The sequence below is a fragment of the Lytechinus variegatus genome, chromosome 15 (assembly GCF_018143015.1).
Source record: "Lytechinus variegatus isolate NC3 chromosome 15, Lvar_3.0, whole genome shotgun sequence".
NCBI classification, from domain to species: domain Eukaryota; kingdom Metazoa; phylum Echinodermata; class Echinoidea; order Temnopleuroida; family Toxopneustidae; genus Lytechinus; species Lytechinus variegatus.
The window spans coordinates 19,227,067-19,255,045 of NC_054754.1; the positions used below are offsets into that span (position 1 = coordinate 19,227,067).

Below are 27,979 nucleotides of genomic sequence, written 5' to 3' on the forward strand. Positions count from 1 at the left end.
TGATAGATGGAATTTTCTTTTTCCGGTCATATTGCTTCCTTAATTGAAATATTTTCTGAGAAAGAAATAATCCTGTCAAAATTTCCTGCAGAGATGTGTAGTATGAGTGGGCTTTTTCTCATAATGTTGATTTCACGAAAAATAGCATGGCTAACGTGCTTATTGGTTGTCCATATATCACGCTGCGCACATGTAAAACCTACGGAGCAATATGCTGCTATCAGAATGTGTGTGTACACACACCAGCCACACAAACACAACAGTCCTGAAACACACGCACTCATTCTCCCACATTAGATGCTCTAACCCACTCACCTTCATATTCTTTGTCTGTCTCTCTCTCCTCCCTTTCTCTGTCTATCTCTCTCTTTCTCCCTGCCTCTCTCCCCAGCCATCGTTCCGCATGTGAGCTTTCCGCATTCCCTTTACCCTGAAACAACGATCCATCTCACCACCCGGGATCATGATTCCGGGTCGTACTTCGATATAAAAGATGATGTCATTCCACCACTGTTAGCCCTCTTAGTAATCGACATGAAACCTTACAAGTTATAGGCACATGCCAAACAGGAATATATACAGCTATAAAATCCCCTGGCAACTTTTATGAGTTATCAGACCGAAGCGACCACGTTGGACAGGACATACAGTTTGTGGTCCTTCCGCAGATGATTCAACAATTCTTAATCCCCATCCATCAATATTTCCTCACCCTCTGTTTTGTTTTAGAAGCAAGCAGCACCTGCGGCCACTATACTCATGTTACTGACGTTATCCATACTTGGAAACGCATCTTTCGCTAGCAACTCGTAGCGCCAAGCAAATACCGTCGCTGGACCTGCGTCAGCCTTTGTTACTCTGGGAAACATCACAAAAAATTTATTTATCAATATATACAAGAGAGAAAGAAATAAAGAGAGATTTGGGGAACAGTTGATGTTTTTTATTGGACTCTCCTGTATCGTACTGAACTCTGATGGTAAGGTCGGTCCTTTCAATTTATCTTGTGTGGGTTAGTGATATCAGTCGTGCCGCGACAGAGATAAAGAGGGAGAGAGACACCGTCTCTCGAAACTTGTTGCCATTTTACCTCCTCATTACTCCAAGGATCAACCCATCTCGTTGGAAAGCCTGTTTTTCGCAAGCCATCTGATATGATTTCCTCTCAATGGTAGACACTTAAAATGCAGAGCTAGGAGGGATAGTCATCAACAGACAATTGCTCTTTCTTTTGCCTTTATTGCATTGAATGCCAACGACAAAACAACCCTTTTAATATTGGTAATATATTTACAAAGAGACAACTTCTGGGAAAAGGCGCAGTTTGCCTCTGACTCTTGGTGTGATAACATCAATATCTTGATTTCCTGCCTTCATTGTTGCGTGTGCCTTATATTTTCGTCTCCGGCCAGATGATTTTTCGACTGGATATGCATTTTGGACTGCCAAGGTAGGATTGTTTAAATTCAACTTGCAAATTTCTTACTTTTCAATCTTTTTTTTTCTTTCATGTATTAATTTTGTAAGAGATTGATAAGTTGTTGCTCATTTATATTTTTTCCTTCCCCTTTTCCAATTTCACGTAATTTATTCCTCATCTCTTTCTCTCTTTTTCGCTCTCTTTCTCTCTTTTTTGCTCTCTATTTCATTCTCTTATTTGCTCTCTATTTCATTCTCTTTCTCACACTGTCTCTCTGTTCCCTTCCTGTACTAACCCTAATCCTCTCTCTTTTCCTCTCTCTTGCACAATCTCTTTAAATTACTTAATCTCTCACTTGGAGGTTTTTTTTAATCACAATTGAATATAATGATGTAATTCCCTTTCAATTTAAAACTTCTTTGAATGTCATGCTGAAAAAGAGATGTTCAGCACTAATCCAAAATTGCGTTTGAGTTGTCATCAACACTGAGAGGTTTATTTATATAAAGTTTTAATATTTGAGAATTACTTATTTTTCTCATTATTTTGAAAGGGTGATCTGAAGTCTATGCAATAGATGTAGAAGTCTGTGCAGTATTTTTTTTTGTTTTACACTGAATATTTATTATATCTCCTTTTTTTTGGGGGGGGGCATAATCATAAACCAGAAGATTCTTGGCAAGACGATTCTCGTTCAAAATAGTATTTGTGGAAGACGTTTATGAAATCTTGTATTTTTGCGGAGGTAGTGAAAATCTTTACCATTTAATTTATAAGTAGATACTTGGAATATGGGATGTGCTGCAGTTAAGTGATGCTTTGGAAAAGGTTTCTTTCTTTAACACTAAAAGTTATAGCGCTAAGATCAAAACAATGGATATCTTTAGAGGACCTCACCCTCATAGAGTTTGAACTTAATACCAAACACTGTAAAAGCAATAAACAGAATTTGTTAAAAATAAAACCAAAGGGTGTTGAACTGACACCTTTGATTCAACATAGATGGAAAAGTTTGGTGTAATCCTGTAAACATTTGCAGTGTAGTGTTAACACCACATTTTTTATGGTGAAAGTGTTAATTTAAACACTGTTTGCCCTTCCTACTTCATCTGTACTTCATAGCGCTCCTCCTTCCATACCTGATTTAGGCGTTACACCGAAGCCACGATCTTGCCTTTAAACAAAAGTGCTGACTCGCATCGTACCCCAATCTATTTGCAAGTGGATTATAATGATGGCAATCGGGATTTGTATTTTGCGCCTATCATTTTATGTAAAGACGTGACAGCGTGGATGGCAGGGGCTGAAGAGAAATGAGGATATTATTTTTGCAGCCTATGGCGTAGTCAGGCACTCATGCTCAAGAAACGAGCTCTATAACATTAAGTTGCTACATACTAGCCTTCTCAGGCAGAGCTTCTGATCTTATCAATAAGCCAATGATCATATTAAAATTCAAGAGGAGTAATAAGAGGATGATGGGAAGGGAGGGGCAAGAATTTATAATAGAATTATTGGAGGGGGATTCCGTTCTATCTACCCACCTCATCAAAATCCAATATTTGATGGGGTAATTTAAGACTTTGAGCCATTCAGATCTTGAGAAACAAGAGAGGCGAGTACACAGCTCGTTCCTCTGTCCCAGTTCTCCATCCTGGCACCCTACATCGATGAGTGAAGTCGGAGACGCCAGTTTATGTATAGTCACACCTATTAGATGACACTTGCGTAAGCGGGCGATTGTGCTGCCGAAAATTTAGACGGACTCATCGGGACTCTCTCCTTGCCGTTCATTGTTTATTGCTTGTCTTGGGGGACAGGGTAAGGAAAGGGGTTAGTAATATAGGAACCTCAGAAGGGTTTTGTTGTTTGGAGCGACTGCATGGGATGATCAGTGGACTCGAGTTTGTTATCGTCCTTGCGCGGGATTCATTCCTCCAGGCTCTTTTGAAGAGTTATGTAGCTTGAAGTTGCAGACTTGCGGAGTTCATTTCTTGCATGTGCCACCCTAGTGTCGTGTCAGCTAAGCTTGACTGTGAAGTATTGATATCATCTCACAGCATTTCTGCACTATCCGTCATCCCACCCCCCCCCAAAAAAAAAAAAAAAACTATCAACTCAACAATGGTTATTCGAGGGATGTTGGTGTTCAATCATCTTTGTGAAATACCCGTCGTCTTACTTGTGATTACTGCATAGAAAGAAGATCATTGATTATCATTCATCTAATACCACGAACTTTGCCATTCACCAGGGAAAAACGTTTTGATGATGTTGTTTTGTGTGAAGTTCTATAATCCTTTCGGTTCATCGGTATCCAGAACGTAGCGCCTAGGGATGTTTTTGAGGAAAGAATGAGCAAGAAACAAAGCTGGATTACCTCATATCAAAAACCAAGTTCAGCCCTTGGCGCCTTCTCTCTATGCCATCTGTCTTAAATCCAAGCTTCGAAACCGGCTTGTTTTTGCAGGCTTCTAGAAGCATATTAACAGCCCTTTCTGGATTTGATGTGCACAAGCCTGGTGTGGTGTACCAGCTGTAACTGGTCCAATATGAGGTGAACCTTCTTTTTTGTTTTGATCCCTTTGTCCTTTTAGGGATCACACTTGAACTGAGCTTAGTTGTAAAGTACTGAAGTGCATTTTTGCATGAACTGGGATTCAAAGTGGCAGTTTGTATGCATTCTGCAAGAGCATATTTCAAGTTGCCTTTGTAATTTTTTCCCGTGCAATTGTGAGTATCAGATTGCTGATTTTGATGTGGCTGACTTTATAATCACTGTTTGTGGACTTGCAAATGCTATCGATAGATATATGCAGGGATAGCTCCACCTCTCACCCACCTGTGGGCACTGCTGTAACCCCCTCCCGCCTCGCACCGTCAGTTTCCTCCACTTTACAAACAAAAAACACTTGATTCTTACGTCTTTAGTATTCAGGGCACCTCTTTGCATGTACGGCCGAACAAACTTTACCTCCTTGTGAGGTGGCAGTTCAACCAAGAGGAAGAGATAGGGCGAGAGACCAAAAAAGAGAATGCAAGCAGGGAGCACCAGTTTGCTTCCGTAAACAACCATAAAGTAGGAGCAGGTGGTCGACGCCACATGGCTTTTTTTTTCTTCTCCTGCTGCCGTAAAGAGACATAAGCAGAATAATTGAGCATCTAATTGGTCAGTCGGAAATCTCTGTGATCTCTACATGCAGATTTTTCAATCAATAATACCTTCTTGACTGTTCAAAGATTTGATGGAGGCCTCTCTAATTAATAATGTACTGACCGCAGAAGCTGCTCCTTGATAGATAGCAATTATTTCAACCCATCCTTTGTCACTACAGGGATACCCCTTAGAAATAAAATCTTTTAAACTACAGAGAAAGCTTCAATCTGATTTCCAATTTGGTGTAGTCCCAAAAAATCCTGATTGCTTGAAAATTAATCAGCCAGGGTTTTTCTTTTCAGCCAGTGTCTAGTGCACGTCAGAGCTGTCAGCAGATGCGCTGTGAGCTACTTGTGTTTCACAAGAAAACAACAGCTGTGAGAAGAGACCCGTCAACTCTCGTCCTTATCGGATCATAAACTAGTAAATTTAGAGAGCTTTTCTCTTTTCTAAACATCTCTGACTTCTCAGTATTGTCATCCTCATCTCTTCCTAATATGGATATTTGCGTGTTGTTTGAGGATTTCTAACACTCATTTATTAATTTAGAGTGCATTTACATTATTGGAATTGACAACACTGACTGAGGTCTGTGGTCTGCGATTGAACTCACTTAGGCAACTTTGCCGATGTCATATTTCCATCCTTGGAGCTAATATATTCATCTATAGACTAAATAGCATAAACAGTATTATTGAGTATTTCCTCGTGATCTGGAGAGACCTGTGTTGTGAATCTGAGAGCAGCGAGTGTTTTTTTTAAAACGTTAATAATGACATCAAAATTAGTCAATGCCATGGAGATTAAACGATCAGAGACTTTTACGAAAGAAGGCACTACGTAAGTATACTATCAAGATATTTCATGCCACATTTTATTGATATGTACCCTTGCTAATGTCATCTTGGAATAGTGAATTACAGAAAAACCGGCTATATTGTACAGTGAGTAAAACAGGCACTTATGTAAATGTCCAACTTGCTGAATTGACTTTGCCCAGATTCAATTTCTCTTCCTTGGGTATGATCGAAAATACCTGGGGCACATGTCATAACGCTGTTCCTCAATTAAGGGTGACTTTAAGAACGACTTGTGATCCTTTCTTGTGGGAAATGATACTCACCATTAGATATTCATTGGTGATTATTTAGCATGTGAGAAAGGTACCGGCCGTTCTTAACAGTCGCACTCACCATACGAACAGCTTTATGGAACAGGCACCCTGATTTGGACAAAAATGAAAATAATTAGCTAACTTAAGAATGTGTCAGATAATCAAGGTTTGTCGTAGACTGAGCTTGATAGCACCTAGGAGGAAGATCACCCAGTTGTATAAAGCTTTTTATAGGTTATGCATGTCTGGTGACCCTTTCTCATATTATATGGTATACATCCTTTGAAGATGAAATAGCACCTAAGAACGTATTCCAGTCCTGCGTGAAGTAGCTCGTAACTTTAGCTTACTGTAAAACAACTTTATGAAACACCTTACAGGCCGACAGAAGAATTCTTATCAATATGAGTATCACAAAAATGTTGATGCATAGCTTGATGAAGTAACCAACCATTTTTCCTTGCAAAGCTCTGGGGCCCCATGATGTAAAGCTTAGCGATTGATCATACTCAATAATCAATCCAACCAATAGTAGAAATCAACCCCAGATCAATCGCTAAGTTTTCTGTTACAGACCCCTGATGTAAGTTTCTCCATTAAGACAGGGTAGTGTATCTTAAACCATGGACATTATAACATAAAGTTTTTATTTATAATTGATCATAAGGCTGAGATCATAGGAATCAGCCCATGTTCAATCACTAAACTTTATGTTACAGACCCCTAATGTAAGTTTCTCCATTAAGACAGGGTCGTGTATCTCCAACCCTGGACCCCTTAACATTAAGCTTAGCAATTGATCATAAGGCTGATTTCTATGATTGGTTGCATTGATTATTGAGTATGATAAGTGTTAGACCAAAACGAAACTGGTATCGTTTAACACTTCTCTGGTGTGGACATAATAGATTCTGGGCCGGTGTCAAATCAACACCAGAGTTATTGCAGTGTAATGTACAATTTAGTTTGCTTATTAAATCCCAGCCATCATATTTTTGGGGTGAAAACAGGCAAATTATAAACTTTGCAACGCAAATCACACATAATGTGACCCAAAAAGAAGTAGAGATAATGATAAAAATGCAGATTTACCATTACTTGAACAACACATCCCACATTATTTGCTAATGTGAATTGCCTTAAAACAATAATGAATCAGAATGATGATTTGAAATTGGATGTAAACTCAGTCAACTTGCCTCTGCGGATTATACTTCTAGAAGTATTATAGGTTCAACCTAATCAGATATGCAATCATTGACCTCAAATATAGAATAAGGTCTTTGTAAAGACTTTTTTCTAGTTTCTCATAATATCAGAATTCTTTTTTTCTTTCAGTGCAGGATTGTTTTATCCAATTTGAGATCAGGTGTTTCCTTATATTGCATTTATATTAGTGCCAATGGCATCAAGCATCCAGGCTGGAGTGCCTCTAAGAAGCCACCATTATTGCCAGTATTTTTGTTTGAGACACACTTTATTTTCAGATACACTGGGAAATCGATGCTCTATTTCTTGCACGTCAACTTGTACAGATCAATAACTTCATTCTAATGTTAGAGAGAGAGACCCCCAAAGAAAGGCCTCGACTGGACTGTTTTCATTGTTCATTGATATTTGCGCTGATGGTAGAGACAAAATTCAATTTGGCCGGAAGCAGATTCCCTCTGAATTGACAATTTGATTATTAAGCAGCAGTCTGTATTTGTTCTGTTTCTTTGTTCAAAAGTGAAAACAAAATTGTGTATCATGTACAACATCACTCATTGACGTGAAGTGGAAAAAGGGGTGTTTTCAAATTATTAGAAATGTATTTTTCCCCGAGTTCACAACAGTTTTAAAGCTTTGAAGATCTTGTTTTATTCTGTAATTTATTATTTCTTTGTATGTTTTTTCTTTGTTTTAGTCATTGCTATGACTTCCTTTGAATTGAATTGAATGGATTTCTTTTCAAACATTTAACAATACATATAGATTGATAACATATACGAAATTGACAAATGAAAATGGGAGGATGGCCTACTCAGCAGCATCAATCATGGTGCTGCTGGTCTTCCAAGGGGTACAAAGTGCAGAGATGTTTGCAAAAAGTATTTGTCAAAAAATATATGTTAAGATTTCACCGAGGTGGGGAATATTGATGGAGACTCGTTGTTGCTTAGAATGGGAAGTCCGGGAAGATTCTTTGTTTTCACATGCCGGGAACATTCTTGTCAAAGTTGGATATAAAAGTGAGCTCATCCAAAAGAATGTGTTACTCAGTGATGGTGGTGTTGCTTGTTCTGCAGCTGCTGCTGATGACGATGATGACGATGGTGATGGTGATGATGATGATGATGATGATGACGATGATGACGATGATGATGATGGTGATGGTGATGATGATAATGATAATGGTGATGATGATGACGATGATGACGATGATGACGATGATGTTGATGGTGATGGTGATGATGATGATAATGATGATGGGGATGATGATGATGATGATGATGATGGTGAAGTGATGGTGATGATGATGTTGGTAATGCTGATGATGATGGTGATAGTGATTATTATGATGCTGATGGTGGTGATAGTGTTGATGATGATGGTGATGATGATGATTTATTCAAAATTGATTGCAAATGTTAATAAGAAATTTGTGATCAGTATTAGCATAACTGTATAGAATCAGTCTATTATTTCTATTGCAAGAGGCAGACTATAACTAATTGCAAATCGCCAGTCAATCAATCACAATTTTTATAACTGATTTTAGGGATCTTCATTTCTTTTATAATTGATTGCTAGTGTGCTAGTTGGGACTCTCAGAATACATTGATCCAAATTTTAAAATGGATGAGACTTGTAATGAATTGTACCAGTATGCTGTATAATAGATCAGTATGTTAATATCTAACTTGGATAGCCCTACAACCATTGAATATACATCAAAGACACGTAAGTATGGGTTTATAAGTGTATGTGAATATGAACTATCTGAAGATAATAGTTTGTTGTTATTTGTGAAAGGCATTGCCGTCGTCTCTCACATTCAAGAAAACGAGTAAGTTGCTTTAAGAAGATTGTGGTTGACCTTTTTGAAATTCCTGATCTTTTTACCCGTGCTGAAAAAAATAAAAGCAAAATAAGGACGAAATGGAGTTCTGTGCTAGCCTGCAACAAATTTAGGATTGTGATTTCTTGCTATTCATAAAAGGAATTAAAGGTCATTTTTCACATTTTAGAAAACGTGGTCACTCAGTAAGGATAAAACAAATAATGTAGTAAGGACATACTGTATAGACATGGACAGAGATCGTGCAGTTTCCTGTTCATAGTTCATACCTGTTTGGAAATGAATGGATATGAAATGAATAAAAATGGAAGATTTGAACAAGCTGGAACTCTGTTTACTTGTAGTAAATTACGTATTGTTGTTAGGCATGAAAGGCATTGATTAAAGGTCACATCTCACGTTTCATAGAGCATGGGCTTTTACTAAATTGTAGCCAAAATAAAACGCCTGTAGCAATATCATTTTTCCTGTCAACCCATTCTTAGCACAAATGTATGTGAATATGAACTATCTGAAGATAATAGTTTGTTGTTATTTGTGAAAGGCATTGCCGTCATCTCTCAAATTCAAGAAAACGTGAGTAAGTTGCTTTAAGAAGATTGTGGTTGACCTTTTTGAATTTCCTGATCTTTTTACCCATGCTGAAAAAAATAAAAGCAAAATAAGGACGAAATGGAGTTCTGTGCTAGCCTGCAACAAATTTAGGCTGTGATTTCCTGCTATTCACAAAAGGAATTAAAGGTCATTTTTCACATTTTAGAAAACGTGGTCACTCAGTATGGATAAAACAAATAATGTAGTAAGGACATACTGTATAGACATGGACAGAGATCGTGCAGTTTCCTGTTCATAGTTCATACCTGTTTGGAAATGAATGGATATGAAATGAATAAAAATGGAAGATTTGAACAAGCTGGAACTCTGTTTACTTGTAGTAAATTACGTATTGTTGTTAGGCATGAAAGGCATTGATTAAAGGTCACATCTCACGTTTCATAGAGCATGGGCTTTTACTAAATTGTAGCCAAAATAAAACGCCTGTAGCAATATCATTTTTCCTGTCAACCCATTCTTAGCACAAATGTATGTGAATATGAACTATCTGAAGATAATAGTTTGTTATTTGTGAAAGGCATTGCCGTCATCTCTCAAATTCAAGAAAACGTGAGTAAGTTGCTTTAAGAAGATTGTGGTTGACCTTTTTGAATTTCCTGATCTTTTTACCCATGCTGAAAAAAATAAAAGCAAAATAAGGACGAAATGGAGTTCTGTGCTAGCCTGCAACAAATTTAGGCTGTGATTTCCTGCTATTCACAAAAGGAATTAAAGGTCATTTTTCACATTTTAGAAAACGTGGTCACTCAGTATGGATAAAACAAATAATGTAGTAAGGACATACTGTATAGACATGGACAGAGATCGTGCAGTTTCCTGTTCATAGTTCATACCTGTTTGGAAATGAATGGATATGAAATGAATAAAAATGGAAGATTTGAACAAGCTGGAACTCTGTTTACTTGTAGTAAATTACGTATTGTTGTTAGGCATGAAAGGCATTGATTAAAGGTCACATCTCACGTTTCATAGAGCATGGGCTTTTACTAAATTGTAGCCAAAATAAAACGCCTGTAGCAATATCATTTTTCCTGTCAACCCATTCTTAGCACAACTGAAGCTAGGTCTTAAGGTCCTTCTGAGATCATTTGTGCTGGTGCTTAAAGAAACGGAAATGTTTAACGTTTCATGATTGACCTTCAATTTTCTTTGCAGCTTTCTTTAAATAACGGTCTATTGCATAAAATACAATAAAGAGTGAAAGATAGACAGAAAAGGGGTTTCTGTGGTAGCCCACTAAAAACTTGAGGATAATGATTTCTTGTTATTCTTAAAAGGTACTAAGGCCATCCCTCATGTTTAATAACATGTGAGACATTCACTCTGAAAAAAAAACAAATAATGAATAAATGAAATAAAAATAATGTGTAGCAACGATATTATGTGGGCAGCGGATCTAGTCCCCACTAAAATAGAGATTATGTTTAGAGTCATGTGGTATGGGGCATGGGCAGGAGATAAAGTTATTTAAAATTCCAATTTGACCTGACTTTATTTCCTGTTTCTACTTTTGGAATATATTATGAAAGATAAAAGATTTAAATGCTGAAGCACCATTTATGTATAAAATGAAATTCTTGCAAAGGAACTTACAATGAATTTTTGTTTTTAATTAGTTTAAATTTGCATGTAAGGAACATAGATATTGTCTTATTGATATTGCTATGTTGATTCTTGGTGTTTCATAAAAAGTTCTTTTATTGACTTTCACTGACTCCTCTGCTCTTAAACCAATCGGGTGCAAGGATTTTAGTAGCTTATCACTGTTGGTAGTGAGAATCACCGACAGATCACTTTGTGAAACTCTCCCCTGCTTGACCTTATTCAATTTCCTGTCCTCGTTGAGGTAAAAAGGTCGGGGGCCCTTTGCAGAAAGAGAGGCATTGAAATTCAACTTTTAAAAAATCAAGCGCAAGTCCCTAATGCAAGCATGTCATTGGTTGGAAATCAATTTGCAATTGACATTTGGAGTTGTGTTTGATTGCAACTCTATCTGCAACAGGCCCATTTTACATAAAAATATATAAAGAGGGTAAAAAATGAGGCAAACTGGAAAGAGAGTAAGAGGGTTGTTGGTTTATTTTTTAATGACGCTCTCATTCAAAAAAGAATATATGCACTTATCAAAATTACATTATCCCACTTGACTGTTTTTGTTTATTTTTTAAACAATAGATAGGCGTTATATTTACTAAAGAGTTGAGAGTCCGAGGATTATTGAATGGCAGTTAGTGTTAAAGAATAAAGGTTAAGTAGAAAATGATGGTGGAATTATAAAGGCTTGGAGGTATATAAATATATATTGAAACTCATAACATTGTCAGTGTAGCTGCCATTTTCAAGCAATGAGTGTAAAAACTTTGAAATGCGTGAAATCAAGTTGATCTGCTTTTTACTCTGAGCATGAAATTTCATTAGAAATTTTCTATTAAAAACTAATCATCGAACAAAGTATTAGTAATTGCTTCTCCTCGCATGCTAGAAGCAAGAGTTTCCTCGAAGGCTTTGAGCATCTTTGTGTTGGATTGATGAAATCAGGATGCCTCATTGAATTGTGTGTTTTTTGTGAACTTTACAAAATGAAATCAAGATTATGTTTTCAGAGGACAACTGCATCATGACCTTTCCGGTCGTGAAGTTTGAATGTGCCTAAAGCAGTACGATTGTACATTGGAAGCCCAAGAACTGCTAATTACCTGGCATTGGCTCTTTCCTGTTTATTATTTATCTTCATCTAGACCCCATCAAATCAGTAGACCTCTCCTCCCATCCCATGTACCATATTCTTTGCCCAACTTCAGAAACTTGATGCTGACAGTACAAGTCCAATCCCATAGCTATGATAATCAAGCGCCCTGTACCGACGACTGTTATTAGATTAACCCATATACTCTCGCAGCACCCCTATACGTTTCCTTGCTAGTAGGGTCCCAGAACACCTTACCGTTCCTCTAACCCGTGTCTGATGTCCCCCTGTTCTCTCATTTGCGGTTTCGATTTCGTTCTGTGATATCACACGCTAGACTTGTCGATAGTGGGATATAAAGCTAGCAACTTGAAGTAGTGCAACCTTAATAGGTATTATTTTGTTGAAAAAATGATGTATGGCACTAGATTCATCTGTTACAAAATTGTATGAAAATATATAAATTATACAGTAATTGATAAGCACACCAGATGGTATTGTGTCAATTAAATTTGCTCATTTTAGGATGCTGTCAATTTTGTTAGCAACAATTCATCAGCAGTTTTACTTTTGCTCATTGTCCATCTCTCTCTATCTTTTTCTCATTCTTTCTTTCCATCTTGATGAAAATTCTCATACTTTCTTGCCCACTAATTTTCAAATTCTTTTGGTTTCTCCAATTTTTTTCACTGGGAGTCGATGCACTATAGGTTTAAAAGCGCTCTTGGTTTTGCGGGTCTCCCGGGTGTGTGCCAATTTGCACGCATGCCGCTCACTAAAGGTTAAATGGATTGAGGCTGCCAATTTGCCTTCGCCCCAATTTCGCATCGCAATGATCATAAAATCAATAATCCTTGCTTCATGATTTCACACTGACGCAATCCGTCATAATGATTGGATTCTGTGAATATTTTTTTTTTCATTTTTTTATTTTAAGAATAATATTGACCGATGATGCCGTCATTGTCACCTTCCTTCATGAAATGTTGATGTTGTTTACAGGTGCACTCAATGACATCAAACTCTATAATCAATATAATATTTTTCTTTAAAAAAAGGATATTTACAAAGGCAAACAAGGAAAGGGTGGATGATCTTATGGTACATGATTGCAATCAGTACAACTTTTGATATATTACAGCATTATTACCTTGACGAGCCATTAAAAAGCCCACAACGGTCTTTCTTTAGAAATGCCCTCTTTCTTTTTTGTATATACTCCAACGCATTTTGCATATATAGTTCCTCCTCCATCAACAGCTAGATGAGATATGTAATGAAGGAGTGACGATAGAGCAGTTTTAGCCTGACCGATATTGCCAGTAGCAAAAGTAGGGTTCTCAATGCGTAGAAATAAGTGAATGAGGGCTAAATTAAAAAGAAGAAAAAAGATGAAGAGACGGACGAGTTAGGAAGAAAGAAAAACATTAATTTTTTTTAAGGGTTTTGGAGGTTTGAGGGCATATCCACCAAGGTTCGTGTGATCTCAAAATCTGAGATTTGCCTTTGACGGAGTAGATTTACAGCCTAGATATATCCTCAGTCTCGAATTGCTGATGATCTAGATTGAAGAAGGTGATTTGGAGGAAATCATTTCTGTGCCATCTATGCATTTTTCTGAGCCTGTGTTGGATGTAATTTCTGTGTGTTTCGCTCAAAGGAAATTTTCATTTTCATAAAGAACTTCATCAACAAACTGGAGATCGTAAAATCCAATTTCAATAGCTTCAAACAGTATGTATTTACTTGTAATATTAAGATTAACTGCCGAGTTTTCATATTTTGATGATCCTTACTGTGAATGTATGCCTGTTCAACTAATGAAAATGAGGTTGAAGATAGGTAATCTTTGTGTAACTCTCTGCTTTTGTGTAGTTTCTCCTAATATAACTTTGTAAAAATGTGACATCCCATAAAATTCAACATCATTATCTCAAGTTTCAAAGTAATAATTGCGATATGAAATTTGGTTGTTTTTTTTAATGTCATCCTGTCAGGTTTTCTTCTTATCACACCAAACAATTGTTGATATTTTCTTAAAAACAAGATTTGGTATCTATACAAGATGTGAACACCCGCTCATTTCAAGTCGAGTTCTGTTTTAATATTCTAAATTAAATGTCACTATTCAGATTACAATCTAAGAGATTATAAATAACCTATTTAGTTGAATTGGGGTTATTTCTTGATATTTCAAGAAAACCATAGAACTACAAATGTAAAATACCTAATGTCATGATATTGAGGTTACCAATAATGCATATAATGTGGGGGCATTGAATCTTTTAGCTGTGATAAAAGCTCTTGGAAAATTGTACTTTGTATCATCAAACAGTCATTTTTTTTAAGTGTGGTGGCTTTCATTGATCTTCCCAGGCACACACAAAAATATTTATTTTTATATTTTTGGTGCTACTTTTGACAACAAAATACCTGAATCTGCAACATTAGGTGAGATTTAACATTGCAAAGAATGGGGATTTCCAGGGCTTTTTTAGCATTATGGGGGGGGGGCTAAATCGCCCCCATTCCCAGTGTAATTTATTCCCTGGATCTTCCATTTTGTTTCTTTCACACAAGTAACTTCTTCCAGTTCCAGCTGGTTCATTCTTTAACACTGAAACCTACACAGTTCATTCTTTAATGGGAGGATGGAAAAATCGTGTCTAGGAGCGTGAGGGATGTCCACGTTTATCCTCATCCTGGGAATCTTTGATTTGTTCAGAGCTTTCTTGGAGATGCAACAACATTTCCTTACAGTTGAATGTCATCGGGGAATTCAGAAAAACTTGAAAATTGAGAATGCAAGGTATTCTCGGATCAAGAAATTTGCCCTATTCTACCCCATCAGAAAATGGATGGCATGCACTGAAAGGTTAAACTGTACTTCCTGCGGTGGGTGGGCTTTAGAAATATGGGCCCAAGGTATGGCTGAATGTTCTGAAATAAACAGTATGTGTCTGATTTGGGATCTTATGAGTCTTCAGAGATGCCAAGTTCAAAGACCAGCTATGCGTGAGATTTTCTGTGAATCTGGGTGAGATCACAGACATTGTGTACAATATATATTGGGATAGGCTGTGATAGTTGCGTGAGACAGAGATTTGAGGGGATGAACAAGAGTCCAAAATGCGTGAGTCTCACGCATAATGCTTGAGACTTGGTAGCTCTGAGTCTTGGTTGTGATGCTTGCATTTAGAAATGTATTATTTGATTGAATGCTCCATCTTGGACATGTAAATAGAGGAAACAAAATGAAAAAAAAAAGAGTGCTGAGATGTGTTATGTCTGGTGCAATGGACAAACAAGTCCTCGCACGCAAATCAAATCACGGCAAGATACCTTTCTGATTAAAGCCACATCTCGAGTCGTTACGTACGCGAGGCTGAGCGCGGTGGGGTTTCTGCGAAGTGATATCTTCCGCTGGCCTCTACGTGCCCTTCAACTAGTCTTGGATGATAACGAAAGGTTGGATGGTTTTCAAGATCCAGGCCGAAGCTCATTGAATCTCCCTACTCTCAAATTCTCTCTTAATTACAATATTCATCCTGTTTTAAGATAAGCATACGTGATGTGATGACTTCATTCATCTCCTTGTACAGGGAAGGTTGTCAAATCCTTCAAGAGATGACCCTCGACCTTCAGAGATTGCATGCTTCATTCAAAGAAATGCTTGCCTCAATAAGTAATTAACTCGATTAAGGAAGGCTATTCGATGGATTTTCATTCACGTACGAGCTCAGATGTGATGATGCAACCTCAGCCTTGCTTCCATATAACTTTTCCACTAACATGGATATAATCACAGAGTTGTGTCCATGATATACATTTCTTGTTTTTTCATTACCCTCTTTCTGATCTGGGATTCCTGATTTGTAAGATAATTTCTAACTAAAATTTTTAACCAAGCAGTGTATGCAGACGTGGCAACCGTTCCCTTGTTAGAGTATTTGTGCCTCTTTTTTGCTATGAATACACCAATAATTTTTTTGTATGAATTGTTTTATTTTCAATTTCTGATCATGGAGTATGTATTTTACAAAGCAAGTGACACGAGTGCCGGTTTGACAGTCCCAGACCAGTAAAAATCGCTGTCGGGCCAGTAACTTGTTCCATGAAAAGAACAAGTAAATTCTCGCCTAAGAGCACATGGTTAAAAAGGTGATCAAGTTTTCAAGTAGAGTCATTTCACATGTTTTTCACCAATCTCACTCCAACAGGCTGGTGATTATTATGTTGAGGAATTTTTGTAAAATACTCTCTTTTTTTGTAAAAAAAAATACTTTCTTTTTTCCTTCTAAGAATACTTTTTTTGTGGTTGTAGAAGTTGGCAAGTCTGTGTATGCCATATACCTACTGGAGGGGGGGGGGGAGTCGATGTTGTTCCATCGTGTATTTGGTATGACGAAAATACTGCACCCATATTTAGATTTCACTAGAAATGTAACCACTTTGAAAGAGGAGGTGCAAAATCTGACACAAGGGTGACAGGCCAGGCTTCATTTGGCAAACAGTCTGTACGATCTTGGTTTTGAGATGAGGTGAGAGTGTGCGGGATAGAGAATTGGAAAGAAAACATATCAAAGCTGCATCTGATAGATACCCATACAAACTAACAAACGCCTGTTTGTTAGACGCCAGTAGTTTAAGGCAGGGATCGTGCTGTATTACACCTCTTTACGTCATCTGCTCTGCGCACTCTCCCCGTGGGCATATGCACAGTTGCGTTGCACCCATCGGTTGCAAACACAACTCAGCGGGGTTACGAGTGAGGGGAAGCTTAATTGAGGCTCAATTGCATTAGAAAATCCAACAGTTTGTTTACGACCAGATGGTCCCAAAATTAGTACTCCTTAAGTTGGCAGCTAGTATAATCTTTCAGTCATAGGAAAAATGAGCTCTTCAGTTTTCGATGCGAGTATTATTAAATGTTGTTTTTGTAGATATCCGAAAGCAGGATGGTTTGAAATTGTCCGTAGGGAGAAAAAAATAGCAGTCTAAAATATAATATCCTTCAACAACATCAATGATTTTGTATAATCCAGAAGAAAACACAGCATTCTATTATTCTAATATTATGCAAATAAGCTTGAAAATATGACTTAAGTAAGGAAAAAATGTTAAGATTTAAGTTTCTTGCTACACTCTCAAAACTATTCTGTTGGTTAACATATGTACCAGTATTTATCAATTGCTGTTTAAAACAAAAATGCTTGTAGAACAAATTTGATTTTTTTTCAACCGATTCTTAAATCATTGGTACTCATGGTAGGTTCATTTTAGCACACTGACATTTTCCAATATCAGATGCCTCAGAAGGCTGGAGGAGCATTAACCCTGAGTGAACAAATAAAATTCATCTCATGTTCTCCATCTTATCGTAGATACCATACTTGTAATATCAAGGGTGCTTTAAAGAGCACTCCTCCTTAAAATCTGATACAAAATGACATTTCCACCTCGTGTCTCCATATCACTCTCTGTATATTGTTTTTCTCCACGGAGGAGGGTATGAGTTTGGGTCATGTTACTGCATCCATCCAGTGAAATGAGGCTTACATTTCTGAGAAATCAACACAAGGGTTCCTAACCAGCTGAGAAAATGTGTTAGGATCTTTTGTTGTCTCACTTTTAAAATTATTTTGAAAAGAAACCTCGATATTTGTGAAGTTTAATTAGTCATTTTTTGTTCTTCCTATGCAATATTTGTTTAAATTCCGAAATCTTTCCCAACTCGTAATTGCAAACAAACATGTAATGAGGTAGCTTGCTCTGTCGTTTATTTGGGTTTTAAGGCATGTGCCAGCCTGCCCAGCAGCATGTGAATTCTCACCTATAAAATAAAAAATTATTGATTTGGTTTGAAAAAATGTAGGGATTGTATTTGTGCTGCTTTATGCGCAGTTTGTCATTTGTCTGAAAAGTATTTTCAGTGCTTTGAACAGGTTTCTTAGCTTGTGCGTGCCTCCAAAGAAGCAAGCACTTCCTAGCAACACTAGCCTCGGTTTCAGACAGTTCTTCATTTTCCTTCTCGCTCTATCGGATTTCAAAAGTTTTGATTTGAAAGCTATCATCTTGTAGAATTCATTTTCTAATAAAGTTTTTTTTTTCTTTCCATGTTTGTTTTCTGCTACAGTGCTCGGGATTTGAAGGATAAAATGCGCTTTCTGCGAAGGCGCCATACAGACAGTTCACTACGAGACACCAACAAATTCAACTGCGAGAAGATTTCTTTACTCGAGGTGGAGGACGTACGGAAATGGGGCGAATCATTCGAAAACTTGTTGAGAGATAAGAGTGAGTATTACATTTATTTCCTTTGGCAAGGTAATCAAATGATCTTGATCGGCATCGGAGGGAAGCCCATATTGGCTGCAACAGAATTGTTATTGGCAGGAGTTTACAGATGAGGGAGATATGGTTCTTTTAAGGGCAATATATTTGATGTCCTCGAAAGTAGAGCCAGTCGATGTTGTAACTACAATCCAAATCGGGCATAGACAGTAAAATCCGCATACATTCGTAATTCTGAAGCTTCGTTATTCCAAAGGTTCGTTATTCCGAAGGTTCGTATTTCCATAGGTTCGTTTGTCCGAAAACGAAATGAGGTTCGTAATTTTGAAGGTTCGTTAGTCCAAAAACGAAATGATTAATGAACCTTATTTCATTATCAGACTAATGAACCTTTGGAACAACGAATCTTATTTCGTTTTCGGATTAACGAACCTTTGGAGCATCGAACCTTATTTCGTTTTCGGATTATCAAACTTTCAAATTAACGCCACAATTGTTCGGAATAACAAACCCTTTTACATCTTCGGATTAACGAACATCAAGGTATAGGCAATTTACGTGTTTCAGAATTACAAACCTTCGGAATAAAGAATCTTTGGAATTACGACCTTCGGAATTATGAAGTGTGACCGTAAAATCATGAAGATGAATGGAGGTATTATGAATAGGGTTTTCTTGCATTGTGTTTTACCACTGTTGCGAAATTGTTAGATACTGTGATGTATTCTTGGTGCTGATTATCTGAACTTAATGTTGACTCTTTCTGTGTGTCCTGTGATGGCCAGGTGGGTCACTGCGGGAAATGCAAAGGTCTATTCCCAATTATTCATGCAAACTAAGAAAAGAGTTGTGTCTAGATGTAAATGACTAGCTCAGATGTGTGAGAAGGTTCATAAGTCACATCATTGACACCGTACTATTGCTTCAGTATGGGCTGTAACATTAGGAAGTTATTGTCCTAATTGAAATTTTTTTTTAATAATAACTCCTCCCCCCCCCCTGTGAAACACTTTGATATTTTGAGATGACACTGATAAAGTGTTAACACAATGAATGACTTAAACATTAATGTAACACCGCACCTTTTGTAAGTCTGCAAGGGCAGACTCATATGTGACACTTAAACCAATTATAACTAAGTCTGAAGTGAAGACTAGATGCCAAACTCCCTGTCTGTGTCAAGAGCCAGCCATGGTTTATATACAGGGTATGCCACAAAAAAGGAAACCTGTTTTCAGAGACAGATTTCACAATTATGAATTATGTGTTTATCATAAATTTGATATTTATGGTAAGAATGGAATCTCATCTTTAATTTGATACCAACATATTCACAAATCGTTTGTGCATGGCAGATTACAAACGATGAATATTGAGACATGTTGCGCAGAAACTCATACAATCTGAATACATTCTCATTTCAGGGATCAGTGAGAGAAGCTTAAAGAATACAAAAGAAATGCTAATGAGCCAGTCGTCGAAGAAGCATGGTTGTAGTAACATGAACAAATCTTGTTCAACTTTTCTGCGCAACCTGATTTTGACATTGAAATTTCAAACTCGTCTTGCTCATTAATGCAAGAAGTGTTCGTCTCATATTGGGTATCAAAATGAAGAGAAATAATTGAATGATATGATTATGTGAATGAAATAGCATCATTCATTTGCCTTTGAAGAAAAAAACAGGGGAATCCCGGTTTCCCTTTTTTTCTGGGATGCACTGAATACTCTCTCTACCACAGTACAGTGTACATGAGTGGATCTAGTCTTACTACTTCAGACTCTGCATTATGTACTATGCAAATTGTGAAAAGTAAGGGTCTGTGCATGCAGGCTATCCTTTTTCTGTACGATTGATCCTCTTTCCCAGTCTCTCCGTCAAGGGAAGACTCACAACAACAAATAGACATATTAGCATCTGAAGAGGCTTGCAGGTTTGTTTTTCGGAGGCATGCCGAGAAAGTGGGTCGAAGTGCATTTTAACTGGAAGGCCATGATTGAGCTAAAGATGTGGCCGAAGATAGAATGATTTCCATACCAGATTTGTCTTTCAATAAATCCCAGAATTCTCGTCTCCTCATTGACTTCATAGTTTCGTCTAGAATCGGGGGATCTCATCCATCATCCATTTCTATTTTTCATCCAATTTTGAATACTTGGATTGAAACACTATCACTTTTGAATGGAGAGTGTTCAACTGAAAAGCACTTTGTATGGTTTTTCATAAACTGTGTGTTATAAATAGCCAGCCTTGATAACTACATTTTGAGACTATACAGAGGGGAAAAATCACCAAAATTATTTGTATAGAGAAACTAAAATGTTTTTAAAAGAGGAAATTTACATGTTTTGCACTTTTTTTATATTGGGTAGCGATAGCTGAGTCGGTAGAGCGGGGATTCGTTTTCCGGTGACCCGGGTTCGATTCCCACTTGGTGCGCAAGTGCCCTTTGGTAAGGCATTAATCCTCAGTACCAGGTCCTTCGGAGAGGACCTTAAGCCATCGGTCCTCTGGTTGCTTGCTTACAAGCATTCATGCTTTCTTAGCAATCAGGTAAAAAATCACCACCAATCACCAATCAATGTTCAGGCGTGAATGCATTAGGTAGTTAATAAGAATTATTAGTGTATTAATCATTTAAGTGGGTCCATTACATCAAACTTCCCTTTGAAACAACACCACGTTGGCAATCCGAACTGTGGTGTTGTACCCCATTTTCCATTTGGATCTCAGTTCGGATTGCGAACTGCGGTGTTGTGCCCCATTTTCCATTTGGATCTCCTAAAAATCATTTCCAAGCCCTTATCAACCGTGCTTTATCAATCCAGGGGTTTATCCCCGCTGTCTCAATTTCACCCCCACAGGCCAGTATATGAGCATTGAGCAAAGGACGAAAAGATAAACAACAGCTGCGCTATTACATAAGACTTCTCTGCCTGTAGTAGGACCTTCGAATGAAATTATTGTATTCCATATTTAATCACGTTTTCAAAGGCATATTGTACTCAGTAACCCAATGTTAGTCCATTTTCAATTTCGAACGAAGAAAATCGACCTCGGAATAAGGAAAGTAAGAGAATAAAAATGACGGCATGCTTACAGGGACCGCACTGCATCCCATCGTGTGTGGTCCCCTGCTGTGACTGTATATGCCAGGCTGTTGTTTTATCTTCGGACCAACGTCAAGAAACAGGGATTTTGATACTTAAATTGCTTTCTTGAGGCAGTTACGGCTGGAGAAGAGAGTTGATGAGAGGGGGAACTGGGGTATAGTGTTCTCAAATGGAAGTTTTTTGTCATGCTATATTACAAGAGTACACTGCTAAGAATGTTGCATTGTGGGTTGGGAACCTGGCCAAATTTGAGCCAGTGAGGACATGAGATGGTGCTGTTGGCTCAATGTTTTCTTTTATATAAGGATAACAGGGACGATGTGTTCTTTCTTTTTAATAGGGGATGTGGAATTTTATCAAGAAGCCATAATTTGAAGAAGAATCAAGCAATGATATTTGCAATATGGATAAGATGTAGGCTGAGGGATGCCCATCTTTCTAGCGAAGAAGAAGAAGAAGGAGGAGAAGAAGAAGAAAAAGAAGGAGCAGGAGGAAAAGAGGAATAAAAAAGGGAGCAGGATAAGGAGGAAGGAGATTTATGGCCGTTCATTTTGTATATCATTGAATTAGCCAATTCTGGAAAATTAAATGCAGTTGTAAAAAAAATACAATATCGACGATCAAGATATCCATTTGTGTGGGATACATTTTTCAAAGAGTCTTTGAGATTTGTTTGTACAGCATTGACATGTGTGACATGAACTACTTTACCAGGGGGTTATTGCAAATCTTGTGCATGCGTAAGGGAATGTATCAGGTAACAATTTGTGCCCCCGAGAAAGTAAGCTTTTCAGATTCAAGAATCCAGCTAAGCTCTTCAAGAGACATCAGAAATAGAAGGGGAAAAGTATGCAGGTAACAATTTGTGCCCCAAGAAATTAAGCTTGCAGATTCAAGAATCCGGCTAAGCTCTTCAAGGGACGTCAGAAATAGAAGGGGAAAAGTATGCGAAAAAAAGAGGAATATTTTCTAGTGAAGATAAAGGTCTAATGTCAGAAGTGGAAGGGAAAATATGCCAACATTTTTTTTGTAAATACATGAACAATTTTTTGTCTTCATATTTTCATTGATATTTTCTTTCTGTTTTATCTATTCTTTCCCTAGATGGGCTGGAAGCGTTCAGAAAGTTCCTCCAAACCGAGTTCAGCGATGAAAACATCGAATTCTGGTTGGCCTGCGAGGACTACAAGAAGCTCAAATCCTCCAAGCTTTCTTCCAGAGCAAGGAAGATATACGATGATTACGTCACGATACAGGCCCCAAGAGAGGCAAGTTTTAATGCAGAAGGGGGGATAGTCTTCAGCTCCTCCCCCCCCCCCACTCTTTCGAAAAACTGTTAACAAACTTGTAAACATGACCATCTGATTGTGATATTTTGCATGGTCAGCCCCCCCCCCCTCACGTTCAAAACTGTTCCACGGCCCCTGCACTGGACATAAACGAACCATTGTACAGTCATAGAATATAACCATCTGGAGGAACTTTTGTAATGTTTTGACCAAAATATGTTTTCAGGTATCAATGAAAAATTGTGAAAGCACATCCTCGATCATCTCCCAATCCGGCAGTACCCCAATGATAATTCAACACATTCCTTATGTTTGCCCCTGGTGCTATTTCATGGGAACGTGCTGTCCTGAAGACAAATTATTGTTGTTCAAGAGCTGTTTGTCGTTGGTCAAGACCCTTTGTAAATCAATCTTTTGGGGATGATCGAAACGACCAAAATAGACAGTTTGTGTGTGCGCTTGCATGTAATGAATGGATGAAAAGTGGAGGAGGTGTTTTGCAACTATGTTCAAATCATTTACATCGTGAAACTCAAATTGAACGAGGGACCTGCTTGGAGGCATTTCCAGCTAGAATGGTCTCTTTGAATAGCAAACAGTTAAAACATGATAGGCAAACATCTCTACTGCTGGATAGGTAGAGGAATGAATATACAGAAAGGTTAAATACATGAATTGCCTTTATGTATACATGTACCTATAAATACATAATCAACATCTAATTGATTATTCATTCAACAAATTATTTTTTGAATAGTAAAACATTATTTTTGGGCATTGGAAACCTTGCGTTGTGTAGCTTCCATTGATATTTTCACCTCCCTTCCAAGAAAAAAAAGATTTGATGATGATGATAACAAAGTTTAAGTAAAGCAGATTTTGAAATAAAAAAGAATAAATAACTGTAATAATATTAGTAATTAGAAAGACAAGAGTAGAAATTAGAGGCAAAATTTATTATAATTGAGGGGGGGTTGTGAGGAGAGGGCTTTTTCAAAACTTGTAATCAATGACCCTACCGCCTTACCAAAATGCCCCCTTCCTCATTCATTGGGTGGAGGGGGCAAAAATACCAGTTTTGCTCTCATTCAATTTTTTGTTTCAAAGATATGTATACAATAATCTTGCAAAAAATCAATCCTACTCTTAGTTTCCTAGTTGTACATATTCTTAGTGTGTCTTGTCAGCAGGTTCATTTCTGAACTCGCCTTTATCAGTATGAACCTGTCGCCACTTTGGAAGGGCCGCCGGAGGGTGATCTTGTGGCAAATAATTGCGGTTACAACGTAACCTGACGAATATTGATCTGCTATGGCCATGCATATTTGCTAGCAGTGCAGCAGCATGCATGGCAATGAATAGAGAAAGTTCGTTATTCGAGGGATGTAGCGTCTATCGACACACCTGCATAAGGGTATCAGGTGCGACAGGTTTAATTTCCCAGAAAATGGTCAGGTCGTTTGTTCGTTTTGCAGTCCCAGGGTGAAGATGTCATAAGTGTGTCTATCTGGAACGGGATATCTCACTTAATCTCCTGTGTTTTATAAAGGTTTATTGAACAAGGACATTAAATCTAAATGCAAAAGAGTTAATCTGGTCCCTAATCCCACTCCTCTCAAGAGAAAGATGAGGGACCAGTCGTTTTGGAGTGGATTCACATCTTTTGAGAGTGCATTATAGCTCCTTCTGGAGTGAAAATGTCTAAATTATACACTCATCACTTCAGAAGAAGCGATATAATGCACTCTCAAAAGTTGCAAAATTCCACTCCAAAATGACTGGTCCCTCGTCTCACTCTGAGAGGAGTGGCATTTAGAGTGTTTAAATCACTCCACCAGAGTCCTGTTTCACAAAGACTTGTTATAGTAACAAACACACGATATCTATGACAAATTTACCATTAGCCAATCAGATGGAAGGATTTCAGTAGCTTTTAACTGATATTGCAAATTTGTCAGTAAAACGGGTCCCATTGCAGAATGAGTTGCATTTGATCACAATTAAAAATAATCGAGCGCAAGTCCCTAATATGCGTTTTTCATTGGTTGAAAATCAAGTTGCGTTCAATTTTTGGAGTTGCGTGTGATTGCAACTCTTTGTGCAATGGGCCCCTGGAACGTTGAATGGTTCCATGACATTTGCTCTGGCGACAATTGCTCCAATAGAAAATCTGCACGATAAGCCAAACTTAAAATCTGGTCTCCAATACTAAATGAACCCTATTCCGTATCTTCACATTATTTTGAACCAAAAACTTATTACAATCCCAACTAACTGTATCATCCCCTTTGAGATATTAAGAGCGGAGCAAATGTTGTTGTCACCCATCGATTAGGGTAGTGTTTCATTGAACACCTTGTCTGTGATTTTCAATGACTAATGTGCTTGCAGCCAATCAGATGCAAGGATTTCCATAGCTTGTAACAGATGTCGGTGAAAGTCTCTTCCAGGTTTGGGATAGGAGGGAAAATGATATCTAATCAAGGAGACTATTGATCTCTTTGAGTTATTACGGGGATTCATCAGCAGTCTGGCGGCGTCAAGTTGAAATATTTTTTTCTAATAGAGGCATTTAAAGGTCAAGTCCACCTCAGAAAAATGTTGATTTGAATCAATAGAGAAAAATCAGACAAACACAATGGTGAAAATTTCATCAAAATAAGATGTAAAATGAGAAAGTGATGACATTTCAAAGTTTCGCTTATTTTTAACAAAATAGTCATATGAACGAGCCAGTTACATCCAAATGAGAGAGAGTCGATGATGTCACCTACTATTTCTTTTGTTTTTTTATTGTTTGAATTGTACAGTATTTCAAGTTTTACAAATTTGATGATTAGGACCTCCTTGCCTGAAGCACAAAATAAATTTAATAATGGAATTCCACTTGTTCAGGGAGGAATGAAACATCATCATTTCGCATAACAATAACAAGAAAATCAAAATATTTCATATATCATATGATAAAAAACAAAAGAAATAGTGAGTGATGTCATCAGTTCCCTCATTTGCATTCCGACCGAGATGTGCATTTAACTGTTTTGTGAAATGAAGGGAAACTTTAAAATGTCATAACTTTCTTATTTTACATCCTATTTTGATGAAATTTTCAGTGTTATGCTTGTTGAATTTTTCTCTTTTTATTCAAATCAAGATTTTGTTGGGGTGGATTTGTCCTTTAAGATTGTAGGATGGAGCTGGCTGCATGCAGCAATTAATAATTTCCTTCTATTCTCTTCTCCGTCCGTAGGTTAACCTTGATTCCAGGACGCGGCTGGAAACCGTCGACAATCTGAGCGCACCAGACGAGCACACGTTCGACCAAGCCCAAAAGAGGATAGAAGCGTTAATGGAGAAGGACTCCTACCCGCGTTTTTTACGGTCCGAGATTTATCAGAAGCTCCTACGCGAGAGCAGTAAAAAGGGGAAGTGATGAGGGCCAGAGTAGCTGCCATTTGGCGGACTCGACATGAACCACTTCTTTACACATTTTTTAATGTATTATATTATGAAGAGACGTGTGTTAACTCTGTAGCGGTGAGAAGAGGAGGTAAAGCGAACCAAAGCACTTTTAGTCGTACACTCGTAGAGTTCTGCACCCGAGGGCTACAACAATAGCTGCATCATTGACGTGTTGGGGGTCTTATAATAGTGCCCCCTCTGTTGTTGAGATGAGATTACTACAGATGGAGAGTCTTTCCTCCAGCGACTTTTGGATTCATGCTGAATTAAAACTCTGGGAAGTTTTTCTGTTTGTTTATAGTGATATCTCCGTAGCAACGGATACTCTTTGATAGCCTATCATGAGAACTTGTACATTTTTAGATATTTTTTGTTTTTTCTTTTTAGCCATTTGGAAACTGCTATTCTGGCACCTGTCAATCACATAAGCATCACCATGACAACCATCTAACAATGCACCTGTGCACCATGGTACGGACGACAGAATCTTGCCACATTTGTAACTGTAATATACCGCCCTCTGTAGACTGCAATAATAGCTAACGATCACCCGGCCTGCTAGTGAATAAGCAACTCGCCCACCCCCCTGAATCTGTGTTATGTGCAATGTTATTTAATGGGTATTCTAGACTATTTTATATACGAGTTGTATAAGAAAATCGTGTGCAGTAGATGTAATTGTTGATTACGTAGTTTGCTCTCTTTGTTTGCTTAAAAATTAATTATTGAAACGTGTGGGTATATGTGATTTATTCAAGGGATTTGTAGGTAAAATGTTTTGGTTGCTTGGGATATTTTTTCCAGAAACTCCAGAAGCTTAAGACCTTTTTACAACTCTTGTATGAAACTTTAGTGTAATCCTACATACATTTTTTTAATGTGTATATCAAACAGTCCAACTCAAGAAAGCTGACATTCAAGATTGATAGAAAAAGAGTGCTTTGCAAGGTATTTTCCTACTTCAAACTATATTTTTAATATAATAACATCACTGCCATAGACTAGAAAATATGTCAATAAGTAATATTTCTGATTTCTCCTAATGTTACAAAAAAAAAATATTCAGTTGTTGAAAGATATACTATCAATTCCAACAAATATTCTTTATCAAATATCCTGAAAGGATGATAGGGAGATGTGTTTTTTTTGTGTAAGTTTTCAAATAAATTGGCATCAAGTGTATTCTTGTTCAGGATAAATGATAGGAAATTTTTTTAAAATATTTATATATACTCCTGAATGAATTCGCTTAACTTGTCCCTGTAAGTCTGTGTTCCTCTCTCAAAATTTCTTCTTCCCACTTAAATTCTTCTTCCTCTCTCATCAATAGATTGTCCTTTTCTTTATTTTTGTCTTTTGTTTATCACTCCTACGCTTGAATTTTCAGTCATTATAAAAACTTATCCTTAAATAATTGATACAAATTATCGACAAAGTAGGAATTTCTTATATTTTCAGCATACTGAAGCCATTTAATCCGTTGTTCCGGTTGCCATTCCAACTCCCCATCTTTCTTCCCACTCCATCGTTTCAACTTCATTATCTATCATCGAACTTTTATCTACCTTTTAATCTTAATACCCCCACCTTTTTTTTAAAGCACAGTAATTATAAACAGATGCTATTTCTTAGAAGAATAAAAGTAATTCTCTTATTTATCATTTTGTGACCATAGAACTTTTGCTTTTGTGACCAAAAGGGGGGCCAATTAAAGTGAATTTCCTGTTATTCAGGCCATTTTAGTGACATTCCTGCCAAATATAAACA

At 37.4% G+C, this 27,979-nt stretch overlaps 1 protein-coding gene across 2 annotated transcripts; it reads left to right on the forward strand.

Moving 5' to 3' along the window:
- The first annotated feature begins 1,249 nt into the window (after positions 1-1,249).
- Positions 1,250-27,866, forward strand: LOC121428636 (regulator of G-protein signaling 8-like). 2 transcript variants are annotated; one of them, XM_041625401.1, is made up of 4 exons: positions 1,250-1,450; positions 18,190-18,350; positions 22,566-22,729; positions 26,001-27,866. In XM_041625401.1, exons 1-4 carry the CDS (start codon positions 1,413-1,415, stop codon positions 26,181-26,183), a joined length of 546 nt encoding a protein of 181 aa, XP_041481335.1. In that variant the 5' UTR covers positions 1,250-1,412; the 3' UTR covers positions 26,184-27,866. The 2 variants fall into 2 exon arrangements, with proteins under 2 accessions (XP_041481335.1, XP_041481334.1); XM_041625400.1 differs by lacking the exon at positions 1,250-1,450 and adding an exon at positions 5,256-5,417.
- The last annotated feature ends 113 nt before the right edge of the window (positions 27,867-27,979 follow it).